This window comes from Bemisia tabaci, chromosome 5 (genome assembly GCF_918797505.1).
Source record: "Bemisia tabaci chromosome 5, PGI_BMITA_v3".
Taxonomy (NCBI): domain Eukaryota; kingdom Metazoa; phylum Arthropoda; class Insecta; order Hemiptera; family Aleyrodidae; genus Bemisia; species Bemisia tabaci.
This window is the reverse complement of record NC_092797.1, coordinates 1,666,238-1,687,897: the sequence shown is the minus strand read 5'-3', so window position 1 is coordinate 1,687,897 and position 21,660 is coordinate 1,666,238. Positions and strand designations below refer to the sequence as shown.

General features: G+C 40.8%; 1 protein-coding gene across 4 annotated transcripts in view; it reads left to right on the top strand.

Annotated features, from left to right (window-relative positions):
* LOC109035602 (uncharacterized) overlaps nucleotides 1-21,660 on the top strand; it is a 55,212-nt gene that overhangs the window by 14,301 nt on the left and 19,251 nt on the right. For all 4 annotated transcript variants that reach the window (XM_072301075.1, XM_019049302.2, XM_072301076.1 and 1 more), the window contains exons 5-10: nucleotides 1,307-1,520; nucleotides 6,604-6,770; nucleotides 8,738-8,869; nucleotides 14,579-14,758; nucleotides 15,913-16,176; nucleotides 16,701-18,026. In XM_072301075.1, coding sequence (XP_072157176.1) covers nucleotides 1,307-1,520; nucleotides 6,604-6,770; nucleotides 8,738-8,869; nucleotides 14,579-14,758; nucleotides 15,913-16,176; nucleotides 16,701-18,026 — 2,283 coding nt within the window. The remainder of the gene's footprint in view (nucleotides 1-1,306; nucleotides 1,521-6,603; nucleotides 6,771-8,737; nucleotides 8,870-14,578; nucleotides 14,759-15,912; nucleotides 16,177-16,700; nucleotides 18,027-21,660) is intronic.

The window sequence follows — 21,660 nt, the reverse complement described above, 5'->3', positions numbered from 1 at the left end:
GGCGATGAAATCGCCAGGATCATCTAGGTCTGAGCGATTATCCTCGATCTTATCGCGATAAAATCGCGCTTTTATCGCCCAACATTTCGCCCGCGATATTTTCAAAATAAAAATCGCGATATAGGATATGGCGATTTAATCTAGATTTTACCGACAAAAATTGATCACGATTTTATCGAACCAAACATTGCGATGTGCAGCGATTTAATCGCCATATTTCGCGATTTTCAATGCGATAATATCTCGATCTATTGCCACCGATATAATCACGATAACCAACCGATAAAATCGCTATTTATCCCGATCACTGCTACTTGGGCCACGGCGTTTCACACTTTTTAACGTTGTGTCGATAACGATTCTGCCGAGCTAAGGAAAAACGCCTTATGAACTTCCAAGCGTTGCCGAATTTCCTCCGATGAATTACGATTTTATCGGGGAAATTTTAAATCTTTTTCTTCCAATTTTTCAGACTATTTTGTTCGCAATTTAATCTAAAATATCTGAAAATTTTAAGGAAAAATATAAATAAATTTCGACAAAAATACATGTTTTATCCGAGGAAATTCGGCTACTCTCTAATGTTCATACGGCATTCATCCTTAGCACGACTGTATTGAAGAAATTGTCAAGGTGATAAATACTGCCGTGCTAAGGAAGAACGCCGTATGAACATTCGAGAGCCGCCAAATTTCCTACGATAAAATTTTTATTTGGGAGGAAAATTATGAATATTTTTCATTGAAATGTTCAGAAGTCTTAGATCAAATTACAAACAAAATTATCCGAGAAATTGGTAGAAAAATATTCAAAAATCTTCCTGAAAATTAGTGATTTGCCAAGGGAAATTCGGCAACGCCTGAAGGCTTATACGGCGTTTTTCCTTAGCACGGCAGAATACATATCGACGGTGAAACTACCAAACCACGTATCTCGGTTTGCGACGTCGCAGACTTCCTGTCATACTTTATTTTTTAAATGAAAAACTACGTAACGTCCAGTCTCGAAAATTTTTGTGATTTTTCCTCATCGTGCGGAGAAAATTCTGTGAAAATTTCAAGGAATGATATTGATTTGGTCTACTTTAAAAAAACAAAACGCAAGCGTAGATTTTTAAACACCGCAAACGAGATACGTGGTTTGGTAGTTTCACCGTCGATATTTGATTGAGAGAAATTGGGCAAGATGGGAAAGGTGATAGGGCGTTTTTCCTCGGGGTAGGAGGGCGGTGGGCGGTGACGGTGAGGAAATATGAATGCTTGGGGAGTAATAATAAATTCGGGTGGCGTGATGCTTGGATGTGCAGGACCGGAGGACGGCACTCCACTTCTGCGGCGTGAGCGGGGACCCGGAAGGGACGTGGCGACGCCTCACCGACGCCGGAGCCGACCCAGCCGCGCTCGACGCCTTCGCCAGGACGCCCGCCTTCTACATGCACCGCCCGGACCAGTTCCACGCTCACCAGCCCCGCAGATACGCACACCAACACCCGCAGCCCAACAACAAAAACCTCAAACACAGTAAGTTGTCGCCATTTACCTCCACTCTGCACCCCCCTAGAGCCCCATCACATTGAGAGTAAAGACAATGCGAATCCATTCCTCATTGCTTCCCGTATTTTAGGCCTTCACAGTCTCTCACAAACGGGGATGAAGATTACATTTTCACCAATTGCAAAGATTATTAACTGGAATGGACCGGGGAATCACGGGTTCGGCAAGGAACAAAAGGAATGAGAGAAGGAACGGAGTCACGAATTCGGAAATGAGTTGATCAAAGATTACGAAAAACGCTCGATTTGTGTAATCTTTATTCCCGTTTGTGACTCCATGAAAGGGGGTTGTCTTAACTCTCAGTATAAAGGGACTAGAGTTCGGACCCCCTAGGCCAGGTAAATGGACCAGCGGGCTCATTGTTGAGATTGATAGACAGAGCGATAGACAATGAAGACATAAGGAGCCTGGAGCGATCCTATTGGTTGAAAAACGTGATTGTTATAGACTAGGAGAAAAATTATGGACTTACTGTAAGATCTCTCGTGGGGTGCCATTGGTTAGTCTGTTACCTACGTCCTTTGTCTACCGCAGCTATCCGCTTCCACTGATAACATTTCGACAATCAGCCCGCAGTGGACAAGGTACGAATTTTAACATTTTGGTACATGTTTTCCAACTATAACTGAGGGGCTTGGTGGACAAGACGTATATGAGCGCAGTTTCTGCTATTTCTGAGAAATACGAGTTTGAAATTTCGAAATCACATCAATCCTCACGATTGAGAACAAAGGGAGAATTTCATGGGCGCCGCCGCCCGCGGCGCACTTTAGTCCAAAACTCAAGAATAAAAAGAAAGAAGTCGGATAATGACTGAAAAATCACGAAAGTATCGTAACTGATGTTTCTTGAGTCGCTATATTCGAATTTGATGCCAAATCGTCTACATTTTAACACCCTGACCTATTAAGTGTGGGCAAGTTGTGGCAGCAAGTGCATTCTGCGGCGCGGCGCGGCATGGCGTGCTGCCAGTGTGAAAACGCGCACTGACGCCTACAAACCTAAGAGGATACTTCAAGCATTGCGCAATGCGTGAAGTATCCTCTTAGGTTTGTAGGCGACGGAGCGCGTTTCGCGCTGGCAGCATGCCGCGGCTCTCCCGACAAGCGGAGGGTGAACGATTTCTTGCGGGCAGAGCTCCTTGGCGGAGAGACTCGTGCATCGAGTAATTGTTTTTTTTTTATTTATTTATTTATTCATTTTTAATTTTTGACTTTTAGAATTACACACTGGTCGTGTGAAGTAATTAGTGAACTCTCAACGCTAGATGAAGTGTAATAATGAAAGGCAGGTTGTGCGCCCCTGTGCTCTGTCGCGATCCTCATGGCGGAGAGAAAGTTCAAATTGACTTTTCGATGCTTCAGAATTGGAGTTTGGGAGGCGAATTTGTCACAAAATATGCGCATTAAGACTAGTTTCACTTGAAATCATCAACAACTCAATTTTTTCAAAAACTGCACTTATGCGCCTTGTCCTCCAAGCCCCTTAATGATTGCACGTAAAACACGATTCGCGCGACGAAAACTACTGTAACTAACGCCTAACTAAGATATTCACTGTTTCTTGACGCGGAAATTCAAACATCTCGCTCATGAAAGAACAATTGTCTATACGAGAGTCAAGCCGCGCACCAAACGTCACCAAAATAAACTCTGAAGTATGAAAATATGAACACCTCAATCTCAGCGCTTCGGCTCGGCTGTTACATGTGGTTGAAACTCTAGAAAGAACATTCCTCCGTTGAGAAACCTTCCAAAACCGTTGCAGTGCGTAATTTGATTGAAGTAGACTATTGTCTCTCTTGTGAGCGGAAAATTCGAATTGCTCGTAAACATAGGAAACTAAAAACGTTGATATCTTAGTTAAGAGTTAATTTCAGTAATTTTTGCTGCGCGAATCGTGATTTACGTATAGTTCTGGTTGGAAAACATTTATTAGTATGCTTAAATTCGTGCCATGTCTAATACAGTGAGCAAAAAGTTACTGGCTATTTTGACATACTGTCCGTACCGCGCTCAGAGGCCGAAAGTGCCAGGTGCTGGAGCCGTAGCTTCGATTGCTCCGGGTGCTACGCCCGTAACTTCCAGCCTCTGAGCCCGAACGCAGCAGCGGGGCGATTATTGAAACTGATAGACAAAGCGATAGACAAAGATGACATAGGGGGTATAAAGCAATTCTATTGGTTGAAATGGGTGGTTCTCATCGACTAAGGGGGAAAATGATAGACTAACTGTCGGGTTTCTCGTGGGTTGCCGTTACTTAGTCGATTACCTATACCTCCTTTGTCCATTGCAACAACCCGTTTCCACCAATAGGATCCCTCCAAATCCCTTTTGTCGTCTTTGTCTATAGCTTTATCTATCAGTTTCAATAATCGGTCCGCAGGTATGTCAAGCCCGTGAGTACGGCTTCCGCTCGCTTCCACAGTTGGAGTTTCCTTTTCAGTATAGTCCGTTCTGAAAAAAAAAGAAGCTGTCGATATCCACAAAATGTATGGAAATCTGCACAATAACGATAGAACGAACTGTGACAAAAAAGGAATATGGTCTCAGGAAGCTAATGGTAATGATGGGAAAGAAGGTGATTGCGGGGAGTAAAAGAGTGAAGATGACGAAAATTTCCTTGATGTCGAGGCGAGACTCACGCAAGGTGGACTAAGTGATGATTGCCTTTCGGTTGCCTTCAGTGGCGAGGCGTGAATGATCGCTTATCGATATTTCTCCATTTGAAACTGTAGTAAAGAATCGATTATTAAGGTGTTGGTTGCGAACACTTAGTTTATCGATTCTTTTCAGTAGGTTTAAACGGGAGATCAATCGATAAATCGCAAAGCACGCTGCCTTTCCTCTCCGGAAGTAGGAGTGGAGTCCATTCACTGGTCGCCGTTTTCATAAATAATGCATGGCGCCCATTACGTAATTTAATATTCTCTCAGTCTTGAGAATAAATATCATTACAGAGAGATAATGCCCTAGGCCTGCGCCAACGAGCCATGATAAAATTTCAGAGGACTTCATCCTCAATACTTATCGTAGCCGATTATTTAGACTCTTTCAGCCGTTAGGTTACACGGTATTATCCTCCCTACATTGCCTCAATATTTCCAAAACTTCAGCGCTAATAATAAGGGCATTACTTCGGCATCAAAATACAATTACCAATCACACTTCGGAATCGATAATTCTAGGCAAATGCTTCTCTAAGAATCAATGCGCAAGGGATTCCTTATTTTCCAGGCAGTCCTTAAAAACGGGCGTGGTATGAAGCAAAAAATTCCAAAGCTTCTTGCGGAATTTCCGTAATTTTTCACTGATTTTAAGTACTCCCGGATCGCCCTTAAAAATAGTCCTATTTCCAGACTTTCCGAATATTCCGGACTAAGTAGTGAACACCTTGACTCACTAGGACGACAGCGTGGTTACCCTTGACCGCTGGACAATGAAACTTATACAATGTCGTAAACCGCGGTATGCCCAAGTCGTATGGAAAGTGGCGACGACTTTATTTCGAGGAAAACAGGCTCGTGAAAAAATAATTGTCACGCGATCACAGTCCTACACGACCAGCCAAGTTGATTACAAGGTGGGAAAGTTCCAGGAAAAGGGACAGTAGGAAGAGAAAGACTTCCTTACTCATGATATCGATGAAAAGTATACACGAATTTACCATTTCATGCCGAAGTTCCGGGAAGGGGGGGGAGGGTGTCTTTTGAAAATCGCTTCTAGGTCCAACATCCCTAAAATTAGCAATGTTTCGGTCATATTTTTGAAATATTGTTACGGTTGTCAGAATGCTCTTCATGACAATGGTATTGCGGAAAGTATTTCGAAATTATTTCAGAGCATTTTCATGAAAATGTTGTAAAGAAATGTTTACAAGTATTCAGAAAATACTTAATACGATTTATTGAAAATACCTTCTTGTTCATGCAGATTTCTAGAGAAAATCAATCAAAGGTCAAATTTTTTAAAATTAAATCATTTTCAAGAATATTATTCGGTAATATTTTTTAGTATAAAAATTGTTGAAGATAGTTCAAATTTAGCATAACAGCAACTTCTTCATACTTCGAAAATATTTTTAAAATATTTCTGACAAATTATCTAAAAGATATTCACGATATTTTATGAATGTTTTCAATTTTACCGGGTTTTTGCCTCGATCCGCTGGGACAGCAAATTCTCGGCATATATTTCGTTCCAGAAAGTTAATTATTGAAATTGATAGACAAAGCCGTAACAAAGAAGATGACAAAGAGAAAATGGAGCAATTTTATCGGCGGAAAAGGGTGGCTGCAATGAACATAGTAAATGATGGAATAACTAGGTAACGGTAAAGCTCGAGAGACCTTATACATACTTGGTCCATTATTCCCCTTTTAGCGTACATCAACTACCCGTTCCAACCAATAGGATATCTCCATTTTTTCCGTAGTCATCGCTTTATCTGTCGCAGGCAAATAATCAAATCAGGCATTTTTTCAAGTAGTTAAATATTCTTACTTAAATTGAAATTCTGATCATTTTGCTAATTTTAGACGAAATAATTCATTGCTCACGAAAGAAAACAATCTCTGTAAAAATTTGCATCATAGAATAGTATTTTAAACGGTATTTAGCTCCCTGAACGAACCCGCAACCGGACATTGAAATGCACAGCATGGTATAAAATATAGAATTTTTTACTATTTTCATTTAAATGTATAAGGAGCATCTGAAGAGGAAGGAATAAGGAGAAATTCCTAGATTTGATGAGTCATTTTTTCTACAATATTGAAAACTCGTGAATTTTTCGTCATAAATTTACAAAATTTCATGAGCTGTCAAAATTTGATTATCTGTCTGGGCATCTGATAAAATGCCTGATTAGACTATTTGCCTGCGACATCTATAGCTTTGTTTACAGAATTTCTTTCGCTCTGTCCATCACTTCCGCTGGAATCAGGCTGGACGGAGGCATGATGAGTTAAACTCATTTAAGCAATAAATTTGACTTGTTTCCCTTTTTCCCTGTCCTCTCTTGTGTGCTCCTCCGGTTGTGGGACAATCAGATGTGCCAATTCAAGTACGACCAGCTAACATTCGGACATGGATTCACGATCAGAATCTCGGGAAGTTGAAGCGAGTCCTATGGGAAGGACAAGGAGACAAACTCAGGATGGAAACTAGCGCGCATCCGGCAGTGCGAAAATTTTTAGCCGCTGTTCCCTACATCATGGTAAGTTCAACACTGAAAGTAATTCGCTTGAGCCAAGCTATGCTCACTGCGCCTTTATGATAAGTGGTTGACCCATTTCATGACAAAACTCGCTTAACCTCAGAGGAAGGAGACCCCAGAGATGCTAAATTTCGTGAAAATTCATGAAATGAAATTTCAGAATAACATTTTTCGAAAACGTTGCCATGAATTCGATATGCCATGTAGCGAAGAGGGATGGTAAAATCCTAATTTTAAAGTTTCAAAAACCAATCTTATTTGGACAGCGTTAGGCAGATTGGAGCCAAGTCACACCAGCAATTACCAAATTTAACCTGGCAATTTAATTTTTTACATGGAAACAGCTGTGCGGATTTTTGTGCAAACTTCAGTGAATTTTCTGAACAGTACAAAGCAAATTCCTTTGAACTTTCAAAAGAACTCGCACGAACGTTCTCTTGGAAAAAATTAGATTGCCCGGTTAAATTTGGCAACAGCTGATATTGCTTGGTTCCTTTCCGTTGAACACGATTTATTTGTTGCACCACAACAAATGAGACACACGGAAACAAACACAGTATGGAAACAGAGCAAAGAAAAGGACTCTCGTTGATGAAGGGGCAGAGATACAACTATTCGTGCTTGATGGACGCCCGTGTTGCGTCTGCAAAATTGAAGGCGCGAGGCCATGTGCGACTGTGCGTCTACAAGGCTCGCTTACACCGGTCCCGCACAACCCGCGGGCCACGTGTTTTTGGCAAGACTCGGTCAATTTGACCCGGCTTTGACATTTGGATGTATTTCTGCCAAACGGAACTATGCGCATTATAACGTGAGCCCTGTTATGCGCGTATTCTTATGGATCTCAGGGCTCATGTCTTAATGCACATAGTTCCGTTTGGCAGAAAAACGTCCATTTGAGGGTTAGGGTGAAACTAAAACTGTTCGATACAGCAAAATCCGATGCAGAGTCAATTATATCGATTGCCTGTTTTATACGGCTGACCGTTTCTTAACACTCTCAAAAAGATTTGGCCAAAATTTTAAGCCGTATATTTGTCAATATTGATTATTACAGAATCATTTGAGATTAATATTTTTAGAATTGGTAACTTCAACAAACTTATCCTGCTTCTACTTAAATTTACGATTTATTAGTTCTCTAATTTATGTTAGAAGTACCTCAGTGGATCAATTTGTGGGTTTTGTTTGCACGTGGGGCAGATTTATCTTCCTAAACTGTGGTCGCGTTGACTCATTTGAACTTCATTTTGAAATGAGGAACTACAATTTCCCGTTCATTCACAAAAGCACGTACCTGCATGGAGAAACTAATGGCACACATCGACGGGGAACTTTCAAACTATTAATCTTGATTTACGATGTTGTAGACTTCCGTCATACTCTACTTTTAAATTGAAAACTACTTGACAGAAATTTTTAAAAACTGAGAGCTGATTATTGAAATTGATAGATAAGGCTATAGACATAGAGAACAAAAGAAATATGGAGGGATCCTATTGGTAGGATTGGGTGGTTGCAATGGACGAACGAGGTAGGTAATAACTAACAGCAACCCACGAGAGACCAGATAGTTGTTCCATCATTTTCTCCCTTAGTCTATAGGGATGACCCATTTCAACCAATAGGATCGCCTCATAATCCCTATGTCTTCTTTGTCTGTAGCTTTGTTTATCAATTTCAATAATCGGCCCGCTGGCGTGATTTTTCTTCTTTGTGCGAAGAAAAGCCTGTGCAATTTGTTTTCCGTTAAAATAATACGGTAGGAGCGAGGAGTTTGAAGCACTCCAAACGAAGTGCGTGGTTCGGGAGTTTCACCGTAGATACATTGTTTCAAAAAAGAGCTAGAAATAGCAGCCCCTTCTTGCAAAGTGTAGTCCATTTATCCGTCGTCCAATTGAAGCGCATGTTTCCCGGCTCTCTGATTGTAGGTTAAAACATTTTTGATTTCATTTTCTTGTTCGCAGGGAATAATAAAAGACACGCATCATGCCACGGTCCATAACAACCTTCAAATGCTGAAGAGAAAGACTGCCGATCCGGTGCCTCCAGAGATTTTGCTCAGTAAAGACACCAACGGTCTGAACCCCTTGCATAAAGTATGGACGATTCGGTAGCTCCCCTCAAGTTGTTTTTCCAGTTTCCTAACCTTCACAAAATCAAAGTGATCCCGAGCAGTATTGCAACATTACTTTCTTTACTTGCAACAATGCAACATCGCCTTGCTTTGTTTAAGTCTTTTTCAAAACACTTAAACGTGAAAAATGGCGATGTTTCGCGAAACAAAACCGAGTGGTGTCAGCTGTTGCCACATTTCATTGGATAAAATATTTTTTCACGAAGAGAGCAGTTCTGCCGTGCTATGGGAGAACGCAGAATGAACCTCTAGGCGTTGTCATATTTCCTTCAATATAAAACGAATTTATTGGGAAAATTGTGAATATTTTTCTTCAAATTTTTCTAACAATTTTGTTCGCATTTTGATCTAAAATATTTGAAAATTTCAAAAAAAAAGATGCATAACTTTTCTCAAAAATACATATTTTATCAGTGGAAATTTGGCAACTCTTAAATGTTCACACGACGTTTTTCCTTAGCACGGCAGAGTTGCAGTGCCGAAGATCAAAAGCGCTGCAAGCTGCAATCTCCATCCCGACGTCTACAACAGTGGCGAGGCGTGAATGATCGTTTTTCGATATTTCCCCGTTTGAAACTATGGTGAAGAATCTATTATTAAGGTGTTCGTCGCCAACACCCTACTCTTCGATCCTTTTCCAAGGGTTTAAGCAAATGGCAGATCAATCGGTTAATCGCAAAGCACGCCACGCCACCGGTTCAAAAATGTGGTGGGTTTTTTAATTTTCAAAAGAAAGTGATCAATAAGACCTCTGGCGTAAAATACAGTCATGATTTTCTCGCTAACACGCAGAAAATTCTTGAGAAAGTAAGCAAGTTTGAAACTCGCCTACTCTCTATGTGAAGTTTAAGATGATTGCCAATTCTTAGACAGCGCAAAGGAGATTGCAGGATTTGATCACAGCCGCCTCGGGAATATACCAATTCTCTTGAGAATTTCAGGTAATTTTCTTGAGGCCAAAGAAGAATTTCCTCTTTTTCAGCAACATCAGCGCCATTGTCCTCTTGTAAAAAATAAACCGTCGCCACGATGAAGTTTGAGGAAAGCTCATGTCACTTGGTTTCCTTTGGAAAAACGTAAAATAGAGTTCATCGGATGAATGCGGTTCAAAATTATGAAAATTGATGAATTTCAGGTTTTAGGACGCAAAGGTTTACCCCAAAGAATTGGGTCAGACACGGGTGGAATATATTATGGTCTAAAATTGTCGTGTGTTCGGCTGGCATAAATAATCCCAGACCGATAGATGAGATGGTAATAAGTATTTTCCTCGTAAAAGGATGAGGCGCCCGACTGGATCGATGATGGTCTGATAAAAGCGAAAAACAAAGTTGATAGTCAGCGATGTGATCGAATGTGTATCGTCGAGTTGTGACACACTCTCATCGATTCGTACTTTAGTATCACTTCAAAATAATTCAAATGATAGAAATAAGATAGGACGGAATTGATTAGGTCATTCTTAAAAAGCATCGCATGCCAAAAATAAAAATACAAGAAAACAATAGAAACTGTATTAATCGATCCGTTTTGAATCGTAGCTTAATTAACAGTGTATGGCTAGTTAATTCATCGCTCTGATGTTTTAGAGCTCTAAGATTTAGAGTGGGTCGATTAAGACGGTTATCGCTGTTTTTCTCGTTGTTCATTTCCAACGCTGTCTTTAAAGCCCAATTCACACCAGCGCCGAATTTACCTACTTGCCGTCCATGGGCCGCCAGGCCGCTTGTATTTTGCTGCCCCTTTCTCATTCGTTTTAAAACATCAATAAAAACCATCAAGTGAACGTGCCGGTGGGGGAGGGGTGCATAAGACGCGTTTTCTCGTGTTGGACACAGTTTTTGCGAAAGCCCTGTCAACGCTACTAGCAAAAGTTCTCGGAGCTTTGTGCATAAGTTAAATTCCGTAAACCTATCTCTGAGTGGACGTGGCCTTTTTTATCTAAGAAATGAGCGAAAAAATTATGTAAGAACAAACATTAATGTGGTTTAATAATGTTAAATTCCGACGTCGCCGCGCTGTCGCGCCAACCGCACTGTTTTTGGCGCAAGGCGTGAAGTATTCCTTCAGTCTTGTAGGCGCTATGCGTTTCGTGTCGACCGCTGCTGACCGTACTGTGTTTGGCGCAATGCGTGTAGTATTCATGCAGTCTTGCAGGCGCCATGCGTTTCACGCCGACCACCGCGCCGAGGGCTTCTCCTTTTTATCTCGAGTCCTCGTCATCATTGCTCTCTCCGCCGCGCCGTTCCAGACCAAATTGCGTGTTTGATTTCTCTCTTAACTCGACTAATTAAAGGTGCTGTCTCTTGTATCGCCTAAAGACGGCAAAATTAGAAATTACCATATTCTCAGGAAATGAGAGATTTTGTTGCCTTTTCTAGTTTGTAATTTTTTTTTCTGAATCCGATTATTTTTACCTACATTTAAAAAAACTTAAAAATTTGCCGACATGGGCCGCGGCCCATAAATCTGGCCCTGATTCTAATATCAAAATTTTCATCCGACATAATTGAACGAAAAGCTGTATGGAAAGTTGGTGGCAAAAAATGTGATTCAATTACAGTTGCAGTGTGATATCGTCATCAGCCTGCGGTTCGCGAAGATACAGTTTCGGCTCGTGTCGGTCGGAAGATTTCGTTCCAACTTTTCGTTCAACTTTCCATCCAATTGTCACCGTCCATTGGATGGACAGTTGAACGAACAGTCGCTTGTGACGTCACATTTTAGTTTCCGTTCAATTTGTCATCAAATTGTCGTTTTCTCTCGTCGGTATCACACCACCAAACGTTCTATTCGACAAGATACATCCCAGAGTTGGACGAAAAGTTTGATGGTGTGAATTGGGCTTTAGAATGACCTAATCAGTTCCGTCCTATATTATTTCTATATTTTGAATTATTTTTAAGGTAATTCTTAAGTTCGTATCGATGAGAGTATGACACAACTGGATGATACATTCAATCATATCGCTGAGTGCCAACTTTGTTTTTCACTTTCATTAGACCATCATCGATCCAGTTGGGCGTTCCTTCCTTTTACGAGAAAATACTTATTAGCATCGATCAGTCTCGGATTATTCATGCAGACCTAACACAGGACAATTTTAGACCAGAATGTTCTTATCATCCGAGTCTGACCCAATTCTTCAGGGTAAACTTGTGCACCCTAAAACCTAAAATTCATCAATTTTCATAATTTTGAACCGCATTCAGTCGATGAACGACTCTATTTTACGTTGCCCAATATATGTGGGGTTTCTCCAAGGGAAACAAAGTTACATCACCTTCTCCAAACTTCATCATGGCTACAGTTTATTTTTTACAGCAGGACGTTTCTAACGCTTCAGTCGTTTTTTAAAATGACCGTTTCAAATCGGTGTTTAGGTCAACCTACTAATACAACACCGAATTGGTTACGGCGCACAGTGGATAGAGTCAATTAGAGAGGTCGGACATGAAATTGTTTACTAAAACTGCAAATTTCGATGCTCATTTCGACAGATTTTAAATTTCAAGGGGTGCTTGTAGGAGAAAATTTTACGATCTAACCAATGAAACCACTTTAAAAACCTCAAATTTTTGTATAAACGGAAATAGAGGCGTTTCAAGTTTCCAAATTTTGTCCGACCTCTCCCATTGACTAGATCAACTGTGCGGCGCCGTGATGCAACTATTCGTGTTCTAAGGATGTGCGTGTTGCATGTTCAAAATTGAAGGCGCTTCCGATTTTCTCGCCTGTCTAGAAACTCGCCTGATTCAATGAACAACTCATAACAAGAATCAACCGGACCGCCTCTTTCGATGACCATCTTCTTTTCTGTGTTTCATTTTGTACAAAATGGCTGAATAACACAATGCCCGGAAAATGTTGTGACTCTCATATTATTTTCGATTACGAGTAGTACAATTAAAAAAACTTCACAACAGAATGCTTAGTTTTTTCTACGAGGGTCATCCAAAAAATAATTTTCCCTACCTTGTGTCTTTCGAACGAAAAAAGATAAATCAAATCGGTAATTTTTTACATATTATGCATACTCTATGCTTTAAAACAAGCTCAAGTTTTTGAAAATCGGTTGAGAAAATCGCGAGAAAACTCAATTTTACTGAGACGACCTCCTGTCGCCGCGTGCCCACCTCCGAGGTCAGGGTGCGCGAAGAGTCGCTTACTTCAGACTCGGCTCATCGCCTCTAAACTAAACTCTAAACTAAACATCAAATCATAAATGCATTCAAAAGTTTTCATTAAGTAGGCCTTACCTTACTTTTTGAGATAGTCTCCGCATCTTTTTTGACATTTCTGGTATCATTACAGCAGCTTTTTCGTGCCTTCCGCGTAAAAGGTCTCGTCTCGGCTCCAAAACCAGTCATTGCCAGCGCTCTGCACCTCTAAATCGATTGGAAATTGCTTTCCATTGTGGGAGTTTTTCATCTCAGAAATAGACGAAAGTCACCTGAGGCTAAATAAAGAGAGTACGGAGGATTGGGGAAAAATTCTACCACGAAAAGCAACTGATTTGGTAGTGCAGATCGCTGGTAATGACTGGTTTTGGAGCCAAGACGAGACCTTTTACGCGGAAGGCACGAAAAAGCTGCTGTAATGATACCAGAAATGTCAAAAGAGATGCGAAAACTGTCTTAAAAAGTAAGGTAAGGCCTACTTAATGAAATCTTTTGAATGCATTTATGATTTGATGTTAAGAGGCGATGAGCCGAGTCTGAAGTAAGCGACTCTTCGCGCACCCTGACCTCGGAGGTGAGCACGCGGCGACAGGAGGTCGTCTCAGTAAAATTGAGTTTTCTCGCGATTTTCTCAACCGATTTTCAAAAACTTGAGCTTGTTTTAAAGCATAGAGTATGCATAATACGTAAAAAATTACCGATTTGATTTATCTTTTTTCGTTCAAAAGATACAAGGTAGGGAAAATTATTTTTTGGATGACCCTCGTACTTAAAAAGGGAAAATAGGCGAAATTAAATATAGTTAGGCTAATTTTGGTTAATGATATCAAATTAAGATGATGGTATATATACTTGTCACATGGGAGTGGGCCAGAGGTCCCTTTTTGATTGTCGGCGATTTTGAAACACCGCAACCAAGAAACGCCCATTTTACACTCAGCAGTGCTTTCAATTTCAAGCCACCTCTCCCAGCGCACGATGTTTCCTCGTGATAAGAACTATGAATAAGGGCATGAACAGTTATACTTAATCCCGTCAATACTGTGACCTACGTAAACTATCATATAATACTGCTAAAAATGACAATATTATGTGGTTTTGTCGAAGAAGAGCATATCCACCAAAATTTAACAAAATTGCATTTCCTGACCAATTTTTCAGACCCTTCTCAAGTGACCATGGCCTTATTATAGATGGTATTTAGAACGTTCGTCGACTTTTTCAATGAAAAAAATGAGGAATTGTAGAAGAAATCAAGTTTTTTCATGTTTTCTCGAAATTCGACTTTTAGTGATTGACCTTTTTATAAAATACGGCGTTCATGCGTTCAAATTAAGGGAAATTCGCAAAATCTCCACGCATTACATCTCATGGTTTTTCATAAAAAGCAAAAAAGGGCAGGGGGAAAAAAACGCATCATAAAATGGAGTTGGGCTGATTTTCTCATTGAATGTCCAAATAATCGCTAAAAATGATTCTCGGAATTTCAGGCAGCGGGCCTAGGATTCACAGATGTGGTGCGGTATATAGTTGATAGATGCCCAGAAGCAGTGTCCCGACTTGACAACGAAGGAAGAACGCCCCTTCACTACGCTGCAATTCAGAAAGATGGCCAACAAATTTTCAACATGCTTCAGAACGTTGGAGGAGATCAGAAAATTTTCGATAGCGTACGACTCACCTTTGTCTAATTTCATCATACGTGGAGATATTTCCTAAGCTTGCCAACAAAGCGTTGAATTCCAAAAAGATATTTGAAAATTGGAGACGTTTCTCAACTTTTTTTTTTTTTAAATATTTACTCAGCGCACCTTTGATGTCTACAAAAATGAAGAAATTAAAATTTAGATTTTTATTTACTTGCAAGGTTATCCAAAGTTGTGCACACTGTTAAACCTCCGACTGCTCACATGAAAATCTCAATGACTATAATCGAAAAATGCATAAGATAACCAAAGTGCAAAACCACCTATTTCCATTGCGGTATTTCAAAATTTCGGCTCATATTTTATTTTCCGAGGAGAGACAAGCCGACTGCAAAGGTTGAACTTTATGTAGAATATTCCGCTTACAGAGAAGAAATATCATAGTGATTTGCAAAAAGTTATATTGACCAGTTTTCCAAAAGAAAAAATAGAGAATGACAGGAAGTATGCAACACCGCAAACGAAGATAAGTGGTTTCGCACTTTGGTCGTCAATGTGCTTCATCATATCCCTTCCTTACAAGTATTTTTCTGCCGTACGTTACATGTTTTATAGGAAAACTGGAAAACACTTCAACCTGAAACTTTCGCTCTTGTGTCCTCTTGTACCGCACAGGAATTCTCAAGACATACGAACAAATTCAAAGCAATATTTCTTAAATTAATAAAATATGAAATGACATTTGCGACGTTGAAAAATAATATACAGACTTTTCGACTTCCCAAGTAGCAATTTTTCAATGGAAAAATCGGAATATATTGCAATTTTATCGGCGATAAAATCGCTAGGATCATCAACATCTGAGTGATTATCCTCGATCTTATCGGAATAAAATCGCGATTTTCTCGCCAGGAAATAAATCGCGATATTTTCGAAATAAAAATCGCGATAAATGGGGATTTAGTTCTGATTGTATCGACGAAAATTAATCGCAATTTTATCGAACAAAAAATTATGCGATGTGTAGCGACTTAATCGCCATAAATCGCTATTTTTAATGCGACAATAACTCGATTTATTTCTATCGATATAATCGCGATAACCAACCGATAAAATCGCTATTTATCGCGATCACTGCTACTTGGGTTATGCCATCGTTTAACTTGTACTTTTTGCAGAGGGGCAAAACTGCGAGTTACTACAAGCTGAAGCCAAACGAGTTGGACATGAAACTCCTGCAGACGATTCCCTCTGCACCGCGCAACTCGAGTGTGATGCCCACCGGGTGGAGCTGGGAGCTGTTCAACGATTGGGAATCCGGACCGTCGACCCACAGCAACAGCCAAAAATCAGAGGACTCGACTTTCAAACCAGAGGACGCTTCTCAAAATGACATTTCTGACTATAAAAATGAGCCTGAATCAAATGGACTTCACCTTTCGGTACGGCTGTTCATTTCAAAAGGATCGATAAGGGCCGTTTTCGAGCTCACTCTGAATTTTCTTTACTTGACGATTTTTGCTCTCCTTGAATTATCAATGCACCCAAATAGAGTTAAATTTTCAACAAAAAAATTGAGGGAGGTGCCCAGACCCCAGGGGCCGAATTTTGCCGGCATTTTTACACGGAGTGCAACATCCATTGATGAGTTCAAACCGCATCACCGGCTAATCAGAAGCGCTAAGCCGGACTTAAGTGCAGCCGAGACCCGTCCTAAGTATACTTAAGTACGGTAGAAGGACCGACAAAATTCGGCCCCTGGTGATAGGAGGACCAGCCCCTTCCAGGTATATATCGTAGCTACACCTAAACTTCCATATTCCCTTAAGACTCCAGTATAAGCATTTCTGATCATGTCGCTTTGATCTTACTCTTCATTTTTTCACCGAGTGATTCAGAGTTTAATTTTAAATCGTCGTCAGACGTTCGATCATTCATTCATTCTTTTTCTTGAATCTTTCAACAGGATACAAATGGAACTCAAGTAAAAGACAAAGAGATGACAGTCGACGAAAATCGATACGGGGACTCGAATAACAACGAAACAAACTCGGAGCATAAAGCATTAGATAAATCGTTAGAGTTGCACGCACTAGAAGGAATCAGCCATGCGTCCAATACTTCTTCGAGGATCAAGGCACGTGACTCCAGTAATGTAAATCTTAAAAAAGATACCCCGGCAGACGTTAATGGAAAAATTTCCGCTTTGCACGAAAGAATATCTAAAAGCATATCATCAAATGACTCTGGAAATCGAAGAGGCACCAACACGCACAGAGGTCACAGTGACTCTGAGACTAGCCTGAATGAATCGGAAAAAGAGAGATTTGTGAAGCTGGAAGATGAATTTCGGGATGAACACATTAAAAATGTAAGTAAAGAAAATTCTGAGAACAATAACATAATCGTGCTACCCCCTCCGGCTGATATGAATACTGATAAGCAAGAAGACAACGAGGGGCACTCAAAAAGCAGTGACAGACAAAATGATGCGAATAAGCCAAATGACAGTCCTGAAAAAGAGACAGTTCAAAATGTTCAAGATTCAGAAAATTCTGATGTTTCTGTGTATAAACGTAGGCAATCTGCTACACATGACGGGTCCCCATCGCCTAAAAAAGAAAACACTTCGGAAGATAATAATAATAACAATACGGAGGAAAAAAAGTCACCTGCCCAAGCTACTGAAGACGAGCACGATCATGGCGAATTGCATAATCTGCCGAATGAAGGGGCAACCACTCGGTCACATTTGCATAAACATCCGAATGATGGGGCAAACACGCAGTCAAATTTGCATAACCATCCGAATGAAGGGATCGAGGAGCGTTCTGATTCGCAGGACACTCCGACCGAAGATAATGGACCGAGGCGAGAGGAGAATCTGCTCAAAATCGTGGACGACGAACTGCGAGAGAACCAGGAGCTGACGAGCCAAGTTTTCGAGAGCGTGAAGAAGAAGCAAGGCCCCGAGTCGGAGGAGCTGGCGGAGATCACGAGTAACTCGACGAGATATCGGAGTATCTCCGCGATACCGCCCGCACCGCCGATCGGCGAGACCGTCGTGCGGGAGTTCGACAACGGGGTGGAGATGACCGACAGGGAGGAGGTCACCGAGGAGCTGGAGAAAGCCTCCCTGCAGAGTAGGCAACACGCGCAGCAGCTGGTCGAAGAGGCCGACCTCGAGAAATTGGCCGAGATGGTGCTCAGCGGCCAGGGGACCGCTCTCCTCGGACTCACCAGCCAAGATCCCCGCGTCAACTCTTTCCTCGAGGCTGTGCCGTCGTACTTGGTAAGAACCATTCCTGTCAAATTGTACTAAAAATTAGCACTTTTCCTCAATTGAACGTATTTATGCTAAATGGAAATATGTGCAAGTGGAAAGATGGGGTATGCTTGGGGGTTAGTTGAGGACTCTAAGAATGAATGGGAATATTGAAACGCCAGTGACGTCAGCGGTGACGACCAGGCTCGACGACGACGACGAGCTCATCGTCGGGGCGAGCATGAGTCATGAGTCATGAGTTAAACTCATGAGCCATGTTCACAATGCTCTTGTCTTATGCCCATAGCTCACGAGTAAGCCCTCAGTTCCTTTTGATTTAACGTAAAATCTCGCTTTTCCATTTTCTCAAAAGGAACTATATCCACTTTCACATTGTTTCGTACCCAGCTCACCACGAGCACACTCCATCACTTGCACATAATTCCTTTTAGCATAAATGCGTCCGCAATTTGGAGTAATCTAAAATATCGATATTTTATCGTGCAACCTGGCAACCAGCTTGCTGAGTGGCGATTCTTGCAAGTTGGCAACACGGTTATTTCTACATTTAAAACTATATTAAACAATCGATTCTATTAGAATCGATATATTCAATAGATTTAAATGGAGTATTAAAAGTGTTGCCAACTTGCTGAAATTTCCATCGCCTTGGCAAAAACTTTGTCCATGAAAAGTGAGCCAAACTTTTCCTGGGGACTCCTTATCGACAGGCGATCAAATTATGCAATAAAAAACTACTATTTATAGAATAGAAAAATGAAGTTACGGCGCTGCCGTGAATACCGTGCCGTCGTAAGGGCGGCGCGGCAACGTGACAGCGCGGCAACAGTAATGACCAGTGAGTGAATGTGAGCAATAAGTCCGCTAAACTGCGATTCTTCAAAGTTCCTTCTATTTTCCGGGTATGCAATTTGTTCTCCGGAGAGTTAAAATAGTTGCTCGAGCGCCTTCACGTTTTGTGTACATGATTTTCCTCGCCGCGCGCGCGCCGCTCTAGAGGTAACTTTCGGGAATCATCACTTCATCAGTCATCTCCATCTAACAAATGCAGGGACGGACAAGCAGTGGAGTTTGCAAATAAAGATCCTCGAAGAAGGAATTGCAATTGGTGAAGTTTTGAATTCACCTCTTAAAAGCACAAGCTAAATAAGGAAACATGGTGAATGGACCACTAGACAAGCCACGAATTCAAGCATTCTGATACATGTTTCTTAATCAGAATTTCACGTAGAACACGATTCGCGCAACAAAAATTACTGAAACCGACTCCTAACGAAGATATCAACCTTTTTTTTTCACATTGGTTACGCGGATTTTGAACCGCCCGCTCACAAGAAACTCAAAGCTCTACGTGAGTCAAATCGCGCACCACGACGGTTTCAGCCAGCCTCTCAATCGAGCAATGTTCATTTCCCTCCATATGTTGTTCAAACTATAAGAAATTTGCTATAGCTGAGCAAAAGCGTCAAGATTGAGGTTGCCAGATTTTTATATCGCGAGAGACTGTCATGATAACGTTTAGCGCGCGATGTGAATCACGCAGAGCATCGAGTTTTCATGAGCTGGTGGTTTGAATTCACCCATCAAGAATCATTAAATATCTTCGTAAGGTGTTGATTTCGGTTATGTTCATTGTTTGTATCGTGTTCTACGTGAAATTTTGGTTAAGAAACATGTAGCAGAATGCTGAAATTCGTACCTTGTCAAGTAGTCCATTGTGTGCTATTTTGATAACGTTTATATCAACCTGGAACCTTAGCATGAAGCTTTGGAGTTGATTCTAAAACATTCTGTCTGGAGATTTTAAAGAGCGTAGTAGACCCCCCCCCCCCTCCCAATCCCCGCACGGGAGCCTCAATTTAGACCTTTTAGATTGGCTTATTACTGGTCTTCTTTTAAAATTAGTTATTCAGAATTATCAGGGATACTCTATTTCGGGTGAATGTGTTCTATTGGTTCAGCTTTTTTCCGCGATCATTTACAAGCACTAATCCGCCGAAGTCGATTTCAAAATCAACATACACATTTTTCTAAATAAAAAATGATACCTAAAATCTCTCTTAAGCAATCTAACTATCATATTATAATTCAACGCGGCTCACTGTAATGAAGAATAGTTAAAGATTTGGCAACACCACCCGTCCAACAAAGTAACATAGATTCTATCCTAAGTTCAATCCACGCACTCATAACTTATTCAAAACCTCTTCGCCTACCCAGATTATTCACCGCAGCAATGTTAAATTAAAAGTTACTTTGCTTGTTGCCAAACTAAATTATTTTTATTCTTTTCAACATCAAATGCTGGGGTATTTTAATTCGGCTGTCTGCCTCGACGTAGAGATTTTTTTTATGCCCGACTCCTGATGTAGGCATTCTTTTTTTTCTTTGCAATAGTTCAAATGTCGAGCCATTGTTGATAAAAAAAAAGGCAAAACTTATCTAAAACAACCTCTGTCCCTTTAGAAAGATTTGATTTAGAAGCTCTCTGAGAAGCGACACTTTTTTCGAAAAATCTGAGGCCATTGAATTATGAAAGTGGCCTGATTAAGTCTCTCAACTTGGAGTCCAGTACCGAAAGATTCATATTTGAGATACTGATTAGGTTGCAAACTCCACTGCTTGATATTTGTCCGTCCCTGCATGTGTTAGATGGAGATGACTGATTGAGGGATGATTCCCGAAAGTTACAGCGCGCCCTACAGCGTCCCCACAGCGCGCGACGCGGCGAGGAAAATCATGTACACAAAACGTGAAGGCGCTCGAGCAACTATTTTAACTCTCCGGAGATCAAATTGCATACCCGGAAAATAGAAGGAACTTTAAAGAATCGCAGTTTAGCGGACTTACTGCTCACGTTCACTCATTGGTCATTCCTGTTGTTAGGGCGGTCGTTCATTTTCCATGGAGAAGACGTGGAAGTACAAAAGAGAAGGGAGAAGAAAAAGAGGAAGAAGGACAGGAAGAAGAGGAGGAACAGGAGGAGAGACATGAGGAATAAAAAGACGGAGAAAGATAAAATTATCCTCTTCTTTTTCTCTCCCTCTTTCTCCTTCCTCTCTTCTTTGCTGCGTCTTCTTCCTCTCGTCTTTTTCTCATTTTCCTCCTTCACTTCATTTCCATCTCATTTTCCTTCTTGTTCCCCTCCTTCTCCTCCATGCTCTTTTAATCCTTCCTCTTCTTCATCTTCTTTTTTTCTCCGGTTTCTTCCTCTTTTTTTCCTACATCATCCTCCTCTCCTCTTTTTTCTCATTCTCATCTTATTTTTCCTCATTCTCTCCCTCTTCATTTTCCTACTCCTATTCTTCGTTTTCTTCTGTTTTCTCCAGTTCCTTCTTCTTCTACTTATTCTCTTTTTTCTCCATCTTCTTTCTCTTCTACTTTTTTTCCTCATCCTCTACTTTTTTATCCTCCTCCTTTGCCATTTCTCCATGTTGATTTTCTTCTACCTCACCCTCTCTACCTTTATTTCCTTTTTTTCTCCTATACCTTCCCATCTTTTTTACATTCTTCTTCTTCACGTCATTTTTTTTATTAATCCTCGTCTTTCTCTCATCCGCACCTTTTCCTCTGTTCTTCTTCTCCTCAATCTCCTTCTCTTTTCTTTATTTCTTTTTTTCCCCTTTTTTCTACTTTACCT